Consider the following 19779-nt stretch of genomic DNA (forward strand, 5'->3'; position numbering starts at 1 on the left):
CTGGCAGGGACCATTTTAGCGCATAATGACTACTGCTGACAACACCCGATCCCGAACAGTTGAACCTCTGAATTTATCCTGAAAGCCTATATGTCCTAGAATAATTCATTTGTATTCCGTTTTAGGCCATCTCACTAAAGGTCACTTAAATTTAGCCTTTTCAAGCTCACCAAGTCCAGTATTCAGAATTCAAAGCATTTATTCACAAATACGTTCTATTTTTTCGACAAGCGGAGCCGACAGTCCGGTGCAAACTATGCAAATTAGCCATGTGCACCAAACAGAAGATGGACGCAATGTATAGAACTGATTGTTGTGCATTATTGTGGATATGTAGGCTGGTTAGTTGTGGTTGTTTGTGGTCTTAGTGTAACAGCCTTGCCTTGGAGTTGGAGAAGTTGGAGTGATTGTGTGAATGTGCGTGAGAGAGCGCACCTGCCGTGGTGATGTTGGGCTTGTTGTGGGCTTTTATGTGATCAATGATGTATCTGTCTGATCGTATTAGCTGTAGATGGATGGTTAAATAATGTCACAAGATCGGACCTACTGCAGGCTCTCATTTGCAAATGCACTGATTGTGTACCCGTCTCCGATATGCTATATACCTGGCATTTATTCAGTTCATGTTCTTCTGAGTGCGCAAGAACGGTGCCAATTATTGTCGTGTTTGCATTGTAATGCACAACTTTGCCCCTCCCTGTTATAAAATAAGGTGCCTCCCAACAACTTTAGCCAATGCAGGCTCCTATTGCTTTACCAGTGTGCTTAATATGTGTGTGTGTGTGTGTGTGTGTGTGTGTGTGTGTGTGTGTGTGTGTGTGTGTGTGTGTGTGTGTGTGTGTGTGTGTGTGTGTGTCTGCGTGTTGTCATGTAGGCTATAGATATAGATCGATTGTCTTGGCTTGCTTGCATCCATGAAATTGTAATGTTATGGCCGAGCTGGCTACTGCATATCGCGAACAATCTGGGGATGAGGGACTGCCATCTCAATATATAGCCTAACAAATATATCACTGTACTAGACACAAATATATTTTCCACTAGCTAGTGGTGGTCATTACATTGTAGTGAAACTAGTAAAGACAACACAGCCTTATGTTACGGCGAAACATGGAGGCACTGCAGCTCTAGTTTCGACAATGCCGGAGTGAATAACTAATAGCCGGAGTGAATGACTAATAGCCGCGGCTATTAGTCATTCAAAACCGTACGGAATCCGTACGGAATTCTTGCCAAACCGTACGGAAACCGTACGGAATCCGTACGGTTTTGCACTTTTACCGCGCCAATCTAGGTCCGGATTGTGGCCTTCTTGGCTTTCCATACTGGTCGGCCCCATAGGTCGGCCCCCCCTCTAGTCGTGTCACGTGACATTTGGCTCGTACAGGAAGTAGTCTGGATGTGGATTTTCCAAGGGCTGAGTAGCTGAGGCAAGCTATATGGTTTTATTTTCTAAATCATGTAGTACATTTGACGAAATATATTATCGTTCAGCTTTGTGCAAAAAAATCGAAAGATCGGAGACGGCTCACCTTATTACGTAAAGGCTGGATGTAGCTAGAAGCTATTATAGCACAAAGCTGGCCCCATTTAATGGGGTAGGGTTAGTTAAAATGTTGTTTCGGATTGTTCATCAAAATGATATGTTTTGTCAAAAAGAGTCAAAGTGATATCATATTTGCACAGTTTATAATATGAATGAATTGAACATCGAAAATACATCGACAGCATTGTTATCTCTCGGTTTTGCCATAGACAGCAGCACTGTCCGCCGCCACGCATTAAATTAACCGTTTTAAATCAAAAAATCTAACAGCATCCACAATGACAGCCATCAAACATGCGCTCCAGAGGGACATATTCACACCCAACGACGAGCGTCTCCTCAGTATTGTGAACGTCTGCAAGGCGGGAAAGAAAAAGAAGAATTGTTTCTTGTGTGCAACTGGTACAGTATAAGCACAATATAAATAATATAATGTATGAAGAAATGTCTGAGTAACCTACAATTGCTTTTGAGTTCCTCTGCAATCACAAAGTTGCTCACTAGAACACCTGCTAGTGCTTTGTGTGAACAGTGAATTTATGTGGATTAGTCTGTAGCTTTTAAATTGCGTTTCTTCTTCAACATAAGTAACGACAGAGAGGCCTGTCCAGGTCAAAGTTGTAAAGGTAAAGAAGTCTGACAAGGGGGACTTCTACAAGCGGCAGATAACATGGGAGCTGCGGGATCTTGGAGAGGTGGATGCCAAAGATCCAAGCAAGGTGAGGAAAAGATAACTACTTACTTATTTTCGTACTTACCAATGCTCCTCATACAGAACAACAAACTCATCTAATAACCTTGTTGTTTGGAAAAACATATATATGCTTGTCTAACATGTCAAAAGTTTAAACATGCATGCTTAGGTTTGTCCCCCACTTTAAAATTATGCTGGCATACACACTCTAACCGTTCCAGGAAAATCCAGAATTTGACCTTCATTTTGAGAAGGTGTACCGATGGGTGGCAAGCAGTGTGGCTGAGAAGAACTCCTTCATCTCTTGCATTTGGAAGCTGAACCAACGCTACCTGAGGAAGAAGGTGGAGTTTGTTAATGTCAGTCCTCAACTATTGGAAGGTATGGAAACACTGACTGACCCTGGGATTATCTGAGGAAGCATTTGCTTTTTCACTATATACAAATTATGGCAAGCATTTTCCCCTCGGTTCCTGTTCTGTGTTTGTGTCCGCTAGTTGTCCCTTTAAGGGTTAGGGTTAGTGCTTGTGGTAATTGCACTCTTAATTACTACCATAAATGGAAACGTTTCCTGGCTGTACATGTTCTATTGCATGTTCAAATATATTTCTTTCCCTCTGTAAATTAATGTTTTGTTGTATAGTTTTGCTTAAATATAAATTGGAATCTAGTGTGTTTTGACTGTTATCTCCTTGAATGCAATAGGTAGGCTGTAGAATAAAATCCTTCTGCTTCTTCTTTGTTTTACTCTTAACTCTTCTTTATTCTGACTCTTCTCTTAAAATCTTTCTCTGGCCAGAACTTCCTAAAGCGGAAGGTTGGTAGGACTTACCCCCATCATTCCTCTCTGTTGTATTCCAATCATATCAAACTACAATCACCATTTTTAATAACAGAACATCCCTCCTTTTGTATACTGATTTACCAGGATAAGGTTTGGCATGCATTTCATGAAATATATTGTGTTGATACATTGGGCTGGAAATTGTAGGGGTTGGTTGATGGACACTGTAGAATAATTCCTCGATTTAGATTCTCTCTTATTCCGTATACCGTAGTCGTCTTCTGCCTGAGTCAATTAGTATTTAATTATTTTACAGATTTATTTTAAACCAGACACAAATGTATACATTTTTTGCCAGGTGCATTTAGAAATGATGCTGTCAGGGAATTAGGGAATTAAGTTGTTTGGCCTCATTAATTATCTTGACAAATGCCGCCTAAATTAAAAGTTGAACTAATCACTTATTCAGTGTTATATGTCTGCAAGTCATTTAAATCACTAATGATGGTTAATAATTTTGGCAAATTCCCATCACAGAAAGTCCATTGTCCGCTATTGTCTCCTACCTCTTAGGCTTCATAGTACACTATGATTTGTGCTCATTTCTGACACATAGCACATATGTTTATGATGGGTTAGAGTCTGCGCCAAGAGGTGAGGCCCAGAGTGTGGCTGGCGGAGATGAGGACGCCCTAGATGACTACCAGGAGCTCAACGCCCGAGAAGAGCAGGACATTGAGGGCATGATGGAGGTGTGCGAATATGCCATCTCTAATGCCGAGGGCTTTGCCGAAAAACTCTCCAGGGAACTACAGGTTCTAGACGGGGTAAGTTATACATGCTCTGGTGCTCTGGTCTTAAGAGTTGCTCTTGGTAAACTCGCGATAAATATTTATTATAGCAGCTTGAACTTCAAATCTGATTTGAAGTCAACTCCAATCAAGTCCCTCCCTTTTTACAGCGTTGTTTAGGTTTTATGGCTAGTAGGCACTGATCTTAGTGTCAAGCCTGGGTGCCATCTTATTCTGTCTTTTGGAGAAAAAATAACTTGTAGTCAATAGCCCACCTTTCCGCAAGCCAGGAATGTTGCTGTTATTGTGCCTGGCCTTGTCAAAAAAAATTGAAAACATGGAATAAGGAGGCATGGAATGTGTTTCCATTGTTCAAGCCAGCAGTGTGAGTGTGCCCATACCAGGGCTCCAGAGCGCGACCAAAATATTTAATAGTGCGACTAAAAAAAACTCTAGGTCGCACTGGTGCACCTGACACTGCTCGGGTGAAATCTTTTTTTTTCGCGCAAGGGCATCATTTCGATGGTCGCCTAATTTTGTTGTCACCAATAAGAGACAGAGCTCAGGGCGTTTCTTTGCCTCTGATTGGCTGTCGTCTTTTTCACTGCTCTAAGTGCGAGTTCAAAAAATGCGATCGACCTGAGCAGGCTGAGCGCCAGAGTTGCCTAAATGAAACAGAAAAGAAAATAAACACGACAAAACAAGTGAAAATGAACAGAGGTAGAAACATTGAAAGCTTTTTCATTAAAGGTCCCATAACATGCTATTTTATGTATTCTTTAATCTAGGTATTAGTGGGCAACTAACACAGTATTCAAAGACGTTCCCGAAATTCAGCGGTGGTGCAGAGTTACAGTCACTCCGAGCCAGTCGCACATTGAGCTTCCCCCAAATGCGCTGTTTTGGTGTCTGTAGCTATAATGCAAATGAGGAGGAGCGAGGCGGGTCAAGGAGGAGGGTGGGGGTGTGGCCCTGAGCAGCTTGCAGCCACGGTACCATGCGCTCTGTTTACAGTGGATGTATCGCAATGGCGAAGCGCACACAGCCATGAGCCGTGTTCTGTAAATATTCTAGAACACACGGGAGTCCTGCAGCTCTATATCTAAATATTATCATATAGCCTGCATATATATCTATATCATATAATATATATTATCACGGCCAAAAGCTGTGTGAGCCGATATTATGAATCTCAAACGACCGCATTGGGTTCTCCGACGTTCCTGGTTCTTCAACGTCCACATCAATGTGAAGTAGACTGAACCGCGACAAGGAGGAGAAAGGGATTGTTGCCGGGCAGTGCTTAGGCACCTCCGCCTCCGGCGGTGGTCCCTCAGCGGGGCTCAAGCGGGAGACATTCGCCGCCAACAATCCCTTTCTCCTCCATGTCGTTGTTCATGTTCTTGAGGGAGTCAAAGCCAAAGTTTTTTACCCCCAATTCATTCTCAACCTTGGCTGAGATAAGACCCACACTACGAGTCTCGTTGTAGAAATACCACAGACGAGAGTCCGACGTGTTATGCGCCATAACACCAAAAGCAGAACGGTTATCCAAATAACAAGGAAGTGTACAACACTTGCGTTACAGTCCTGGAGCTCTATATCATATAATACATAGATATCTATATCATATAATACATATTATCACGGCCAAAAGCTGTGTGCGCCTCCAGACGATATTATGAATCACAAACGACTTTGTCGGGTTCTGCGACGTCTCTGGTTCTTCCACCAACGTCTCTGGGCGGGCCAGGCAGAGTAAGGGGAGGAGCTTAGATGCTTTATGAGTTTATGACGTCCTAAATAAAGACATTCCAAATCAGCACGCTTGAGCCTCCGTTTTTTCAAAGGTGAGCAGAACAGCTAGTGCTCGTTAGGGATGTCCCGATCCAGCTTTTTGCACTTCCGATCCGATACCGATATTGTAGCTTTTAGCATCGGCCGATACCGATACCGGCCGATCCAAGCATGTATTAAAGATTAAAGATATTTACTTATTTTGTTGTACTACTCATGTTGAAAAGGGTTTTACTCTTAAGAACAACTAGCCAACTTAATTGGGTTAGTTTGAATAATCCACAATAGTTGGTAATGAGAAGCTGACCTGTTTATTCAGGGTTAAATAAACACAAAATAGACAAAATAATAAATAGTCAAATTACCACACACACGCTGAATTGGCATCAGTGCTCTGTTCTTGAACAACAAGAGTGTAAACAATATTGTAAACAATATAACATTATATATAAAAGCAACACACACAAAACCTGAGTAGAAAATAGTCAAATTACCACACACACAGTGTGCTAGGTGTGCTGAACAACGCGGACCGGATTTGGGGGGAAAAGCTGAAAAAAACTGGAATGGATTACCTACATTGGTGCGCTCGAAAACACGGACCGGAGTTTTGAAAACAAACTGGATCGAGAGTCCGGATCGGGATTTTCCCGTGCAGGCCGATCCGATATTGATATGCACTTTTTTGCTAATATCGGCGTCCGATCCGATCCAAATATCGGATCGGGACATCCCTAGTGCTTGTTTTACACCAAACGCAAGTTTTAGCCACTGGGGGACCATAGGCAGGCTAGGGGAACTCATATTTATGTTAGAAAACCTCATAAAGTGAGATTTTCATGTCATGGGACCTTTAACCTCTTAAACCCGAGCGCCCCCGGGGGCGGGGCAGCTGCGCCAACGTGTGCTATAAACAGCTGTAAACATCACCACCATGCTCCAACATGTCCATGGTGCATACCCACGTAACGGGAAGAAGCTCGGCTAAAAGCCCATGATAACCATTTTTACCTAAACAAAACACAATTCTAACGCCAAGCAACTAGATGAGCCCAGAGCAAAACACGCAGAACGTGCATGCGCTCATACTGGCCGCCGCCGATTTCGCTCCGTCATGCCAGCCACACAAACTATATGTCCTATGGAAGCTGAGGCTTCACAGATTCAAACTATATGTCATATGAAAGCTGAGGCTTCACAGATTCCAATGATATAACGGTCATCGCTCTACGACGACAACTCACTGAACTAGCAGCCAAAGAAGAGCAAAATAAATAAAACTAACTATATGTCCTATGAAAGCTGAGGCTTCACAGATTCCAATGATATAACGGTCATCGCTCTACGACGAAAACTCACTGAACTAGCAGCCAAAGAAGAGCAAAATAAATAAACAAATAAAAAACGTTATACAATGTGATACTTTTGATTGGCGAAATGTGTTTTTTTACATGAATTTGGGTCCCTCGATTTGACTGTCCCTCGACTCTATTGGCTCTGACGGTTCGATAGAGGGGTCAATCATCCAAATTGACCAATGGATACCCAAGATATCTTCCAGGGTTTGACTGGAAGGTCAGCATAATTCGCACCAGAAGCGCCGACAACTTTCTGAGCACTCTTCAGACACTCCGGCTAGATACGCTCCTACTACACGCTTGTTACATCGTTTGCATTTCTAGTTAGCTGGTAGTTAGCTAGTTATTTTGTATTTTCTTGCCTTTTTCTTCTATTTGTTATTATTTTAAAATAAATAATGGCAGGCAGGAGAAAGACCTATACTTTTGCGGAGGCATTCGCTATCATTAGAGACAGTGGGCTGTAGTCCCTCTCGAGTCGTCGTCTGACGTCAGTGACTTGCTGTTGCCAGAACTGGACACGGACAACAGTGATTCAGAATATCGAATTCCATCACCTGAAAGGTATGTAATCTCTGTTATCGATTACTTATTGATTTGGTGTCAAATTGACGATCTATCACCTTATTAGATATTATCTATCTATCTATCACCCTACTCACTCTACTCATTCCACACACTCACTACTGGTACTCTTTGCCTTATATTTATATTTATGATATTATTTGCATCAATTATCATTATCAATATATTGTACATAGTTTATTTGATACTATCTCTATCCTTTCTTCTCTTTATTCCTTTTTGCATTGTTGAGAGGACCTAGCAAACCAAGCATTGCTGTGCAAGTGATAAATAAACTTGGATTTGATTTATTATCCTGCAATGAATTTAGTAAATGAACACACTCAAACTGGTGCAAACTGGATTGTTAGTTGACTTCCCCAGTACATGTCTTGTTTACCCCAACATATTGTTACTTGCCTGTTTGAAGTTACATTCTTTTCTTTCTTCTTCTTGGGTTCCACAGTGATGATGATGCTGATTATGAGCCACCTTCATCGACTGCTCCTGCTCCAGCGTCAGCCCCCCCACATTCTGTTTATATATATGTGTGTATATATATATATATATATATATATATATATATATATATATATATATATATATATATCTTTATCCCTAGTGATTGTAGTTTTTAGCTGTGTTTTTACCTTTGTTTTTATTATATGTTGTTCTCAAATATATCTGCTCCAGTTGGAGTCAAACTTCATTTCGATTGTATGGTTTTCTTTGACTGGGAAAATGTATAGAGGTCTGGGTGAAATTTCAAAACAAGTCAAAACTTGAATTTGGATGGAATGAATACCTATAGTGATATGTCAGTGAAATAAAATTAGTTTTACAGTCTGGTACCTTATAAAGGTCAAATGGCACTGATGGTGCCCAAAAGTGCCCAAATGGCACCATTTAGTCCGTCTGGACCTACCTGTACTAAAACCTCTCTAAAATCACTTTATTCACTTTATTAGCATTTATCCTGGAACAGGGTACTCATCAGATGTTGTTATGTTTCCCTAAAGGTCCCTAATGTTTCCCTAAAGGTTTTATGTTTCCCTAAAGGTTCTGGTCTACTATCCCATAGTTTCAAGGTGGTATTCACTCTAAATAATGTGTTTTCTCCAGGCGAAAATTGAAAATTGACATTTCTTACTATGTTCTAGCTGAATTTACTCTGACACAGTACCATCTATATTGATTCTGACACTTCTGCAGCCACCTCACAGGTGTTACCTTCTTTTTGAAACCAACTTTATTCATATAGCCCTTGTAGTTGTGGAGGCATACTCTATTCCTTATGGGCATGTCATTTCGGGCAGGAGGCAGAAAATGTGCTCTTTCAGACATGACTGGTTGACACAATTTCCCTGGCTGAGATACGACACAGGACGGAATGCAATGCACTGCATTTACTGTCGGGAGTGCGGTCAGAATATGGCCGGTAATAGTGCATTCTTAGGCGAGGCAACAGCGTTTCGTATCGAAACGTTAAATGTCCAATGTCCAATGTCGAAACGTTAAATGTTAAATGTCCGTGACAAATGTGTAGATAAAGTGGCCCCTCTCCCAGCTGCATTTCAGAGGCAGGCAGTAGTAATCAGGTCCTCTGAGGAATCCGAAATTATCATAAAATGTAATGTTGCATGCAACATTGCAAAGGAGGAAATGCCGTTCACCAAATTTAAGTCAGATATTATTTTAATGAATTGATTAAACGTCAACCCGACCTACAGCAATCATACGGCATGTGCCCAATTTATTGGTGTAATAGGAGATACATTAAAGAAGGAGACTGCTGCGGACGTTGGTAAACTGCGGTCAGGTGAGCCGCCATTCGTTCATCCGCGGTTACGCCTCGTTTCCACATGCGTATGTTTTTCGTATCCGTGCTTCCGTAAATTTACGGAAGGGGTCGCTAGTATTTTATGTACGGACATGAATTTATTTACGCCAGCCAAAAAGATGGAGGTACATATGATAATGGCCGTTTTTAGGAAACCGGTACTTTGGAACATGAGGATCGACATATACAGAGATAAAAACAAAACCAACCAGGCTTGGAAAGAGATCAGCGAGGAGTTTGGCCTGCCAGGTACTTACATGTTTTGTGAAAAACATAAAAACTTTCATACGGTATCTCCGTAAAACGACGGCAAAACTTAATTTTTTTGAACGTATATTGCGGAAATACCGGACAGAAATTTTACGGAGGGGAGGCGTCTCAGAGGAAAAACGGACATTACGGAGAATCACATGGGAATGACTGGACTTTCGTTCGGAGACGGTTGGATCGCATACGATAATGTACGTATGTGGAAACGAGGCGTTAAGCCAGCTGTCACACAAAATCTTCGTGCGCCTTTACTCTAAACAGCCTTTGGGTGGTATCTCGCAACGTTTTCAAAGTAAAACCCTTCACCGTGTGTAAATGTATAGAAATGACTTACGGCGGCGTCTAGAACGTCCGCACTTGCGGCCATCTTGCCAGTCAGCAGCTCACCCATAACATTGTGTTGGTCGTGGTACATGTACCTTTTAAATAACCATAACTTGATACGTTTTCAACCGGTTTACCAACGGTTTGGTTTCTTACCAACGTTATTCATGTGGTTATAATATTGTACATATTTTAGAACATTATTCCATTTTTTTAGAATCTAACATAATTATTCATCAGTATCAAGTATGCAGTGCCGTAACTACATCTCTGACGTTTAACAAAACAAACCGTTTGAACATTTGGCAAGTTATGCTTATTTAAAAAGTACATGTACATGTACCACTACCAACAGCAGCTGACAGTGGCAAGTTGGCCACTGTCAACGTTCGACTCCATTGGCCAGCAGAATATGCATATGTGAGTTTTTTTAAATGACATTTTCTCAAAATCTATGCCGTAAAATCACATGGGTCCGTGTGTACAAGTAGTCAGTACAACAGTTAGTATGGTCCTATCAGTCAGTGCCTGAACTTATGTGAAATTCGGTCTATAGCCCACTTCAAAGTGCTGACATAATGCAATTTGCAAAGGCCAAAATGTGCATATGTGAGTTTTTCAAAAGACATTTTCTGAAAATCTATACAGTAAAATCACATGGTTCCTTGTGTAAAAGTAGTCAGTACAACAGTTAGTATGGTCATATCAGTCGGTGCCTGAACTTATGTGAAATTCGGTCTATAGCTCACTTCAAAGTGCTGACATAATGCAATTAGCAAAGGCGAAAATATGCATAGGCTATGTGAGTTTTTTTATATATATAATTGGGCTTAAAATAAAGTATTTCTCTACACCTTATTGTTTTTAAAAAATCATTCACACTATATAAAAGTTATGGAAAGCTATAAAAAGGTGACCTTTTGGCGTTAAAGGCGACGCAATGAAAAATGTGGGTGCACCTAAATGTTCTGCTGGTGCACCTAAAAAAAAAAAATAAGTTAGGCGCACCAATGCAAAATGTTAGTCTGGAGCCCTGGCCCATACAGTTAGTTCCAGTGCTGCATCAAGGGTTGTTTCATTGCTCACACAAATGTAATTTTATGCATCAACATGGTGTATACCAGAGGTTTTCCACGAATTGAAATGTCTTTAAATACACATTAACATGAATCCAACACACTAGCTGTGTTTACATGGACACTTTGATCTGATTTCTAATCGGAATAGATCTATTCCTATCATGCGATCCGAATGGCATTTACAAAAGTGGTAAGCGTACGTTCGTATGTCTCTCGCGCACACCTGACACATCAGGACTGGCTGTGACATTTTTATGTATTTGATTTTAATGAAAGCCCAGCAGGAGAGACCTTTTCTCTGCATGCTCCTTCAATTAAGAAGGACAGCACAGCGACTCGTCCGGTCTTTATATCTACCCCCCCCTCCTCCGCCGCAAACAATACGTATTTGGATGAGAATGCGCAGCCAAGACTGTTGGGAGAGAGAGAGAGTGCTGTTATGTAAGGGATAAAGTACAGAACACCGGCTATTATCGGGAAAATAAGCGATCAGCAGAGAAATAGTCCACCAAAGGCGTTGACGTCGCATAGCAACCGGACACGCTGGGGTTGATAAATTACGGGACTACTCCCCGAATGATTAGAAAGACACTAACAAACATCACTAATTTTCGTTTCCACATTTATGTTTTAAAAATGTCGATTTGAATAGCTTTATGCATGATTACATGCAATTGACACATTGTTGATCTTGGCAGGTATCAGTTTATTATTTTATGTTATGTTTATGAATGTCAGTGGCATGGCCACCCTACTCACTGTACCTTGCACATGTTTAAAATAAAAACATGAATATATGAACCTTTGTATTATTTGAATATCTGCCTGGAAAACGTTGAAGACCCCTGGTATATACGATGAACTTTCTTCCATTTAAAGAGTGGTATCAATGTGCACTGCTGGGAAAAGCCCCTTGACACATAATTTTTTAACCACAACGCATATGTTATAGGACACACATGACGTTGACACTGTGTTTAAAATCGTGCCTCTGATTCCGGAACGCCAACATGTTATGTCAAACCATACACAAGGCCAGCATATTCCTAATCTTTTTAAGGGCAATATTTTGGGATCTCTGTGAGTGGCTGTTGACTTGATGTCTGCTATATCACTTCTTTATGTTGTCATAAACTGCATGATCTTGAGAAAGAGATCCAATGGGTACTCCCGCAGGCAATCATGCTAAGCTCATTGTTCTGTAACCTATATACCGGCAGGCCAACATCCAGTCTATCATGGCATCCGAGAAGCAGGTGAACATCCTGATGCAGCTGTTGGACCAGGCACTGTCCGAGGTGGACAACATCGAGGATAAGCTGAGCAGCTACGAGGAGATGCTGCAGAGCGTCAAGGAGCAGATGGACCAGATCTCACAGAGCAACCGTCTGATCCAGATCAGCAACACAAATAATGGGAAGCTGCTGGACGAGATCCAGTTCCTTGTGGTATGGGGGGAAAAGAGCTTTCCATGACTGATATTGTTCTTCTAAATAACTGTGCCGCCTTTATTTTCTGATTAGTTATTTAATTGTAAATTTCAAATGCTTATTTTTTTTGTGTACATATAGCAGGGTGGTTTCAGTTGTTTTCTACTTCTTCATGAAATATAAACATAAAATATTAATGTGATGAAAAAACCAAGGGCATCGCATTCTTTAAAAGGACAGTCAGCCATGAGAAGCAGGGACGTGTTCTACCCATGAGTTTGATGTTGAATAGGCTTCTATTGGGTGTGTGGGGGGTGGGGGGGGGGGGGGGGTGCTTACACTGGTATAAAATATCTAAACATTGAAGCAAGCTACCCAAAACTGTTATGGGTGCACAAAAAAGGCGTGAAAATGACCCAGGAAGTGTGTTATATATCCCCTTGAAGTAAACTGTGGGACATTTGTTGTCTTGTGGCAAAGCTTGTGCACATTCTTGAGGTAATCTCTCACTATATTGTCTTCTTCCATTTTCAGAACTACATGGATCTGTCCAAGGGCCACATCCGGGCCCTGCAGGAGGGAGACCTGTCCTCCCCTAAAGGGATTGAGGCCTGCATCAATGCATCTGAGGCTCTGCTGCAATGCATGAACGTGGCTCTCCGACCAGGTCCGGTTTTAAAAATAAACTATCAATAGCATTTTAATAGAGTAGAATCTAAAATATAAGTCACAATGCAACTTAATTGGGTGTATATTCTTCAAGTTGACCTCTGTCTGTCTTATTTCTGTTGTAGGTCATGATCAGCTGCTAGCAGTGAAGCAGCAGCAGCACCTGTTCAGCGACCTGAGAGACACCTTCGCTCGTCGCCTCACCAACCACCTCAACAACGTGTTTGTCCATCAGGTAACCCTCCACCCATAAACAGCCCAGTTCCTCCACCTGAACCTTTGGATCCCCTTATATTAATATATTATTATTCTACAGAATTATGGCACTTATATTTATACATTTATGTGAAAGAGATGTCTTGTCATGAATGGATATATGTATTTGTCCCTTAAGGGCTTTGTGGAAAACTGGTCATTACCAAACAATGACGACAACACTCTCTCTCTCTCTCTCTTTTTCTCTCTTATCATAAACTTCCTAGGCAGATCTGACCCTTTCCTGTGCGCTTGTGTTTTCCATTCCCCCTTCCTGTTTTTGCTGTTTTGGACTTTGTGGCTGTGCGCTCTGTCTCTGTGTTAGTTTAACTACTTCAGTCACTTCAAAATGACCATCCCTCAGTTCTATAGGTCCTCCTGTCTGTCACTTCCAGTGAGTACCATCACGGTAGCCCTCACACGCCCCCCACAGTCCTTCTTACATTCATCCTCTAACATTGCATCCCAGCTAGCCATTCAAGTAACTCTCTTTTCCTTCAGTACTAGCTGCACAACATTGGATGCAAGGGATATGCCACCTATTGACTCTATGCACCCACCTCTCTTGCAAAAGCCAGAGTCACAAACCCATCCGTCTTGTCTTCTCATCCAAGGACTGGTCATTGCTTGCAGCTTTCTGTGTTGCGTTTTCCAAAAATGCGAAAAAGGCCTTTGCAGTGCAAAGGTGCCGGGACATGGGAAATCTGCCTGTCTATTCTGTTATGCCTGCATGTCTGCAGCTGCAGATGAGACACTACATCAACATGGTAGAAGGAAGTTCAGAAATTCTCCAACTTGTTCAAAAGTGTTGTTTTTCTAAATCGAATAGTCGTCTCACTAACATATGACCTGATGTATTTGTGGTTCCCAGACTTATGCACCCTATATCAAAATGAACACTCTACTCGATACCGGTGTGTGAATTTATATTAGACTCTGCTGGATACTTAATACTTGGATAAAAAATTAAGTATATTGTTCTTTTGTTGTCACAGGGCCATGACCAGAGCTCCACTTTGTCCCAGCACACGGTGGACCTCAGCCTGCCGAAACACAGCCCACTGCACAGGGACCTGCTTCGCTACGCCAAGCTGATGGAGTGGCTGAAGAACACGCAGAGGGAGAAGTACGAGGGCTTGTCCATGGTCAGTCTGTCTCAAGAAATACCTGCATGTTAGCGGCACATTATCTTATTACTCAATCTTATAATCATGATCAGGGTTTCTTATTCTAATACAATCTTTTTATAATTAATAATTAACTTTAATAATATTATAAATGACTACAACAAGGACAACATTATTCAAGAGGGATGTATGCATATGGCATCCAGTTAATACTCCAGGTTAACATCTTTTTTTAATATCTTTATAGACCTATGTGGAATACATGACCAGATTGTATGAACGAGAAATAAAAGATTTCTTTGAGGTGGCCAAGATAAAGATGGCTGGCACAAGCAAGGAGGCCAAGGGCAAGTTTGGTAAGATCAGTGTAATTAGTTTATTTTATTTTGTATTTCTTACGCAATTGTCCTGAACACAAACATTGTTTTCTATAATATTAGCTGTATAACTTGGTGTGGTCAGCATACATCTGTCTCATGAAGATGTACAGTAAATGAATGCTTCTTGTCTTAACACATAGGCCTATATCTGATTATTTTCTGTAACTGAAAAAAACAATAACCTAACTTCTTCTACTCTCTTTGTCCAGTCTCTGCAAGATGATTGCGATGTAGCTCCAACTCAAAGATCTCTTGCATATAATGTTCTTTGTTCTTTGTATATATGTATAAAAATATCACTTGTCAGTGGTTTGTTAGCATTGTATAAAGTAGGACTCTGCTTGCCTTTGGTTTTGATCAACACAAGTACTCTGCTTTCCCTATTAAATGTCACCTTCCCTGTGAAAACAAAGTTTGAATTTTGTTTTCTGAACATTTGATCGCCTTAGCAACGTCTAGAGACCCTGTACGTCTAACCTGTACCTAGTGGCTCGCTTACCTTGTGCTGCATGTTTTTAAGCCCTAACCTGTCTTTGTCTCTGATGCCTGCCTTTCTAACTGACCTCCAGCTACGCTTCCGCGGAAAGAGAGTGCACTCAAACAGGAATCCGAGAGTAAGTATCCCTCCTGCACAGGGAAGTTCCACATGCTTTTTATGCCGTCTGCTCCGCTCTGCTAAAGGTGTTACTTTGCCCAAGATCTTTTGCTTTCCTCTTCAGATAACTAACATGAAAATGTCCTGTTACATACTAACTACGCCATTAGCCCAGTGCTCTTTTACCCCAAAAAAGCTGTTTACATTGTAACACAATTTAGTTCAATCATAGATATGACTCAGAATAACAGAATAACGAATTACTAACGGACCGATTAATTGTACTTATTGGTGGATGGTTGGATGTTCTTGGTGTGGTGTCCATGGTCACTTCTGAGATGTGGTGTGGTCTTTATCCAAAAGTACTATTTTAATTAAGGAACACAATTTTGAGTCTGACCTTCCTTGTGCTGTCCCAGGCCTGCATGGCAGCTCTGGCAAGCTAACGGGATCTACATCTAGCCTAAACAAGCTGGCAGTGCAGGGCTCCAACAGTCGGCGCTCCCAGTCGTCCTCACTGCTCGACATGGGCAACATGTCTGCCTCCGACCTGGACGTTGCCGACCGAACCAAGTTTGACAAGGTGACACTTCAGTGGTTCTAGTACACTGAACAGCCTGTGGTTCTTTTCTTGGGATGATCCTGGGAATACGTTTGCATTAAACTGTCATCCTGTTGCCAGATCTTTGAGCAAGTCCTCAGTGAGCTGGAGCCTCTGTGTCTGGCAGAACAAGACTTTATCAGCAAGTTCTTCAAGCTGCAGCAGCATGCCACCGTCCAGCCGCCCCTGGCTCAGGTACAACTGACAGCTTCGAAGTGGCTGCAAAAAGGGAATCTTACATTACACAACAGCACTGACAAATGACTATCACCAATTGATTAGAGTCAGAGGGATTTGCAGCAAACCGGGCCATCACAACCGTTTATCTAGTATCGGGCAGGAACGATATGATGACGAACAGAGGTGTGTTGTGCTGTTGAGGCATTTTCATAAACAACCAAGGTAACTGATGGGTCAAACATTTCCTTGCCTTGATTGGTATGACTTTGTCAGCAGAGCTCCCCGGGGAGTAGTTCTCCAGTGTTTCATGAGGTCTTGTTTGTCAATTGTCTCCGTTTTCTGAAAGGATTGGCTGCATGCATTCATTGAGATCTGTCATGTGTCTCCACAGCCAGAAACAGAAGAAACGGATGGAGCGATTACATCTAAAGTGACACCTCAGAGCGAACCTAGACCCTCCTTATCATCAGAGTGAGTTGTCTTTGGGGTTTCCTGAATCTGTTACCAAACACAAAAATTCTCAATGCCCAACATAAACTAAACCAATGCATCCCGGCAGTACCAAACGCAAAAGTACATGGCCTTCCCTAACCCAATGACATTCCACACTTACTAACTCAGCGCCAGACCTTTTGTGTTTGTCTATCATCCTAAGCCAATGTTTACTGTCCACCCAGGAAAGACTTGGTACGGATGATGATGAACAAGATCTTCCAGAGCATCGAGACGGAGCTTAACAGTCTGATCGCGCTAGGGGACAAGATCGACAGCTTCCACTCTCTGTACATGCTGGTGAAGATGAGCCACCACGTGTGGACGGCAGAGAACGTGGACCCGGCCTCGTACCTCAGCACCACACTGGGGAATGTGCTGGTCACCGTCAAGAGGAACTTTGACAAATGCATTGTGAGGGTTACTCAACTCCTGTGTGTGTGTGTGTGTGTGTGTGTGTGTGTGTGTGTGTGTGTGTGTGTGTGTGTGTGTGTGTGTGTGTGTGTGTGTGTGTGTGTGTGTGTGTGTGTGTGTGTGTGTGTGTGTGTGACAAGGTTTACACCTTGAGCTATCTGCATTGCTTGACCCACATTCAAAGTTCCAAGTCTAGACCCTCCCTTAAGTCATACTGGTAAATAAATCATTAACCACAATCATAAATCATTGGTGGTGAGTAGAGTTTGTCAGGCCCCCTCTTTGTTAAAAAAAAGAGTAATGCCGGCCCCCTATTTTTGGTTAACATTGGCTGGCCAAGTTCACGGGCGTCTGCTACAGAGCTTCTTCATTGTGATGTTCCACCGCAATGACTGCCTCCGTTTACTAGTATTGGAACGTCATTGGTAGGAATATTGTTTTGGCCATAGTTTAGTAGTTAATTGTGAAATTATTTACTTTAACTTTGGGAAACACCAGCTTATGAGTATCATGAAAATAATCCATCTCTTCTCCCAGTCTGCTCAGATCAAACAGATGGAGGATGTGAAGATCTCCAAGAAAAGCAAAGTGGGAATACTTACTTTTGTCACAGGCTTTGAGGAGTTTGCCGAGCTGGCCGAAACGATCTTCCGGAACGCTGAGCGGCGTGGAGATCTGGACAAGGCTTATGTCAAGCTGATCAGAGCTGTCTTCATGAATGGTGACACAAAATCACATAACTCATCATTGACTGCTTCTAGCTGGTGTGTCAAAAGAGGAGACGGGGAATATCTGCTTTCTTATTGGTTTCTGTCTCAAGTTGAAAAGGTGGCCAATGAGAGCCAGAAGACGCCACGGGATGTTGTGATGATGGAGAATTTCCACCACATCTTCTCTACGCTCTCCCGCTTAAAAATCTCCTGCCTGGAGGCAGAGAGGAGGGAAGCCAAGCACAAGTATACCGAGCACCTGCAGTCCTACGTCATCAACTCTCTTGGTCAGCCTCTGGAGAAGCTCAATGTAAGTCTTTGTTGCTATCATGACCATATATGCTCACTGTGTGATGTAGGGACTAGGGTGTTGGTTAAGGGTTCAATCCCCAATGCCTACCTTCTGCATCCTTGAGCAAGACGCCTTATCCCTGCATGTTCCAAAATTAGCTTTTTCCAAATTACTGCAAGTACCTTTGGTTAAAAGCTAATGCTTAATATATAAATAATAACTAATAATAAAGGGTTTAATAAATTGGTACCAAACGGCTTATATAACTACAATCAACACTTTAACTATATTCGGTTTGGTCCTATTTCCAGCACTTCTTTGAAGGAGTTGAGGCACGTGTGGCACAGGGTGTGCGTGAGGAGGAGGTGAGCTACCAGCTCGCTTTTAACAAACAGGAACTGCGTAAAGTTATCAAAGAGTATCCAGGCAAGGAGGTGAAGAAGGGCCTGGACAACCTGTACAAAAAAGTAGATAAACACTTGTGCGAAGAAGAGAGCCTACTGCAGGTGAGAAGGACAAGAGAAACTGGCTAAAGCTCTTATTGCTTCATTAAAACAAAACTGTAACCCAATCTTGTTGATTCTTAAATGGTTGCAACTCTTTTTTTTCTCCAATAGGTGGTATGGCACTCGATGCAAGATGAGTTCATCCGCCAGTACAAGCACTTTGAGGATTTGATTGGCCGTTGTTATCCCGGATCTGGAATTACAATGGAATTTACCATACAAGACATGCTGGAGTATTTCTCTAGCATCGCACAGTCTCATTAATTTAGCTGCTCTGCGTTACTGTTTAGTTTACTAATTAACTAATGCTTCACAATGACAAAAAACACTACACCGCAAATCATTTAAACTCTCGTGCGTGTGTCAATACGTGTCTGTTTTACAGAAGTGCAAACCAATTTATAGTGTACTCTGCAAAAATGCGAAATAGATCCATAAATATTTTGCGTGTCCATTTATTTTCCTGCATCTCATTATGCGCATCTTGTAACACATCCATATCATGTATATTTAAATGATGCTTTCTGCATGTGTTTTTTTTCTCCTTTGTAATCTGTTAAGCGAAGTAGGCACAATAAACCATTGTTACTCCGCCTCTCTGTGCAATCCCAGGGTACAAATCACGCCAGCCTTCACTGCTCGTCGTTTCCATGGTGTTTCTGGGTCAGTCGCAGTCGGCGCCCTTTTTAAAACACTTGGCGCGGAAAACAAGCTGTCCGTAGTACTAGTTTTTACCGTGTAACGTCTATCATTTATTATATGCGTGAGGGAAACAACGGATTATGGTGCATGTGAATCCTACCTTCGTCACATGAGAAGCTGAACTGTTGGACTGGATGCTAGCTGTGTACAAGGTGGGGTGGCAGTAGTGGTCATGGAGATGGCATTGCTAATGGTGCTTTGTATCAAAACAGAACTTGGACTGCTGCCACAAGAGTAGATGTAAGAAGCACTAAGATCTAAAGGTTAAACATTATACTTCAGATACGAGTTCGGAGCTATCGTTGCTAACGACACATCCTGCCGGCTAACTGTTACTACCATGGCGCCTGTTAAACATGGCGAACAAGCGGTACCACCA

At 42.0% G+C, this 19779-nt stretch overlaps 2 protein-coding genes across 13 annotated transcripts in view; both read left to right on the plus strand.

Annotated features, from left to right (window-relative positions):
* The first annotated feature begins 1329 nt into the window (after window positions 1-1329).
* On the plus strand, window positions 1330-19293 carry exoc1 (exocyst complex component 1). 4 transcript variants are annotated; one of them, XM_030373479.1, is made up of 20 exons: window positions 1330-1430; window positions 1817-1948; window positions 2135-2265; window positions 2462-2621; window positions 3040-3057; window positions 3664-3851; window positions 12268-12495; window positions 13012-13144; window positions 13272-13381; window positions 14397-14546; window positions 14776-14884; window positions 15478-15522; window positions 15923-16086; window positions 16186-16299; window positions 16676-16755; window positions 16962-17190; window positions 17728-17911; window positions 18011-18210; window positions 18504-18698; window positions 18810-19293. In XM_030373479.1, the coding sequence occupies exons 2-20, from the start codon at window positions 1825-1827 to the stop codon at window positions 18960-18962; spliced, it is 2715 nt and encodes a 904-aa protein (XP_030229339.1). In that variant the 5' UTR covers window positions 1330-1430; window positions 1817-1824; the 3' UTR covers window positions 18963-19293. The 4 variants fall into 4 exon arrangements, with proteins under 4 accessions (XP_030229339.1, XP_030229341.1, XP_030229340.1 ...); XM_030373481.1 differs by lacking the exon at window positions 15478-15522; XM_030373480.1 differs by lacking the exon at window positions 3040-3057.
* cep135 (centrosomal protein 135) overlaps window positions 19257-19779 on the plus strand; it is a 37261-nt gene continuing 36738 nt past the window's right edge. For 2 of the 9 annotated variants that reach the window (XR_003978963.1, XM_030373477.1), the window contains exon 1: window positions 19339-19552. The gene's annotated coding sequence lies outside the window, so the exon portion shown is untranslated. Of the gene's footprint in view, window positions 19641-19779 lie in introns of all 9 variants that reach the window. The other 7 variants (XM_030373471.1, XM_030373475.1, XM_030373474.1 and 4 more) reach the window with 5 other exon arrangements.

The sequence above is a fragment of the Gadus morhua genome, chromosome 12 (genome assembly GCF_902167405.1).
Source record: "Gadus morhua chromosome 12, gadMor3.0, whole genome shotgun sequence".
NCBI lineage: Eukaryota > Metazoa > Chordata > Actinopteri > Gadiformes > Gadidae > Gadus > Gadus morhua.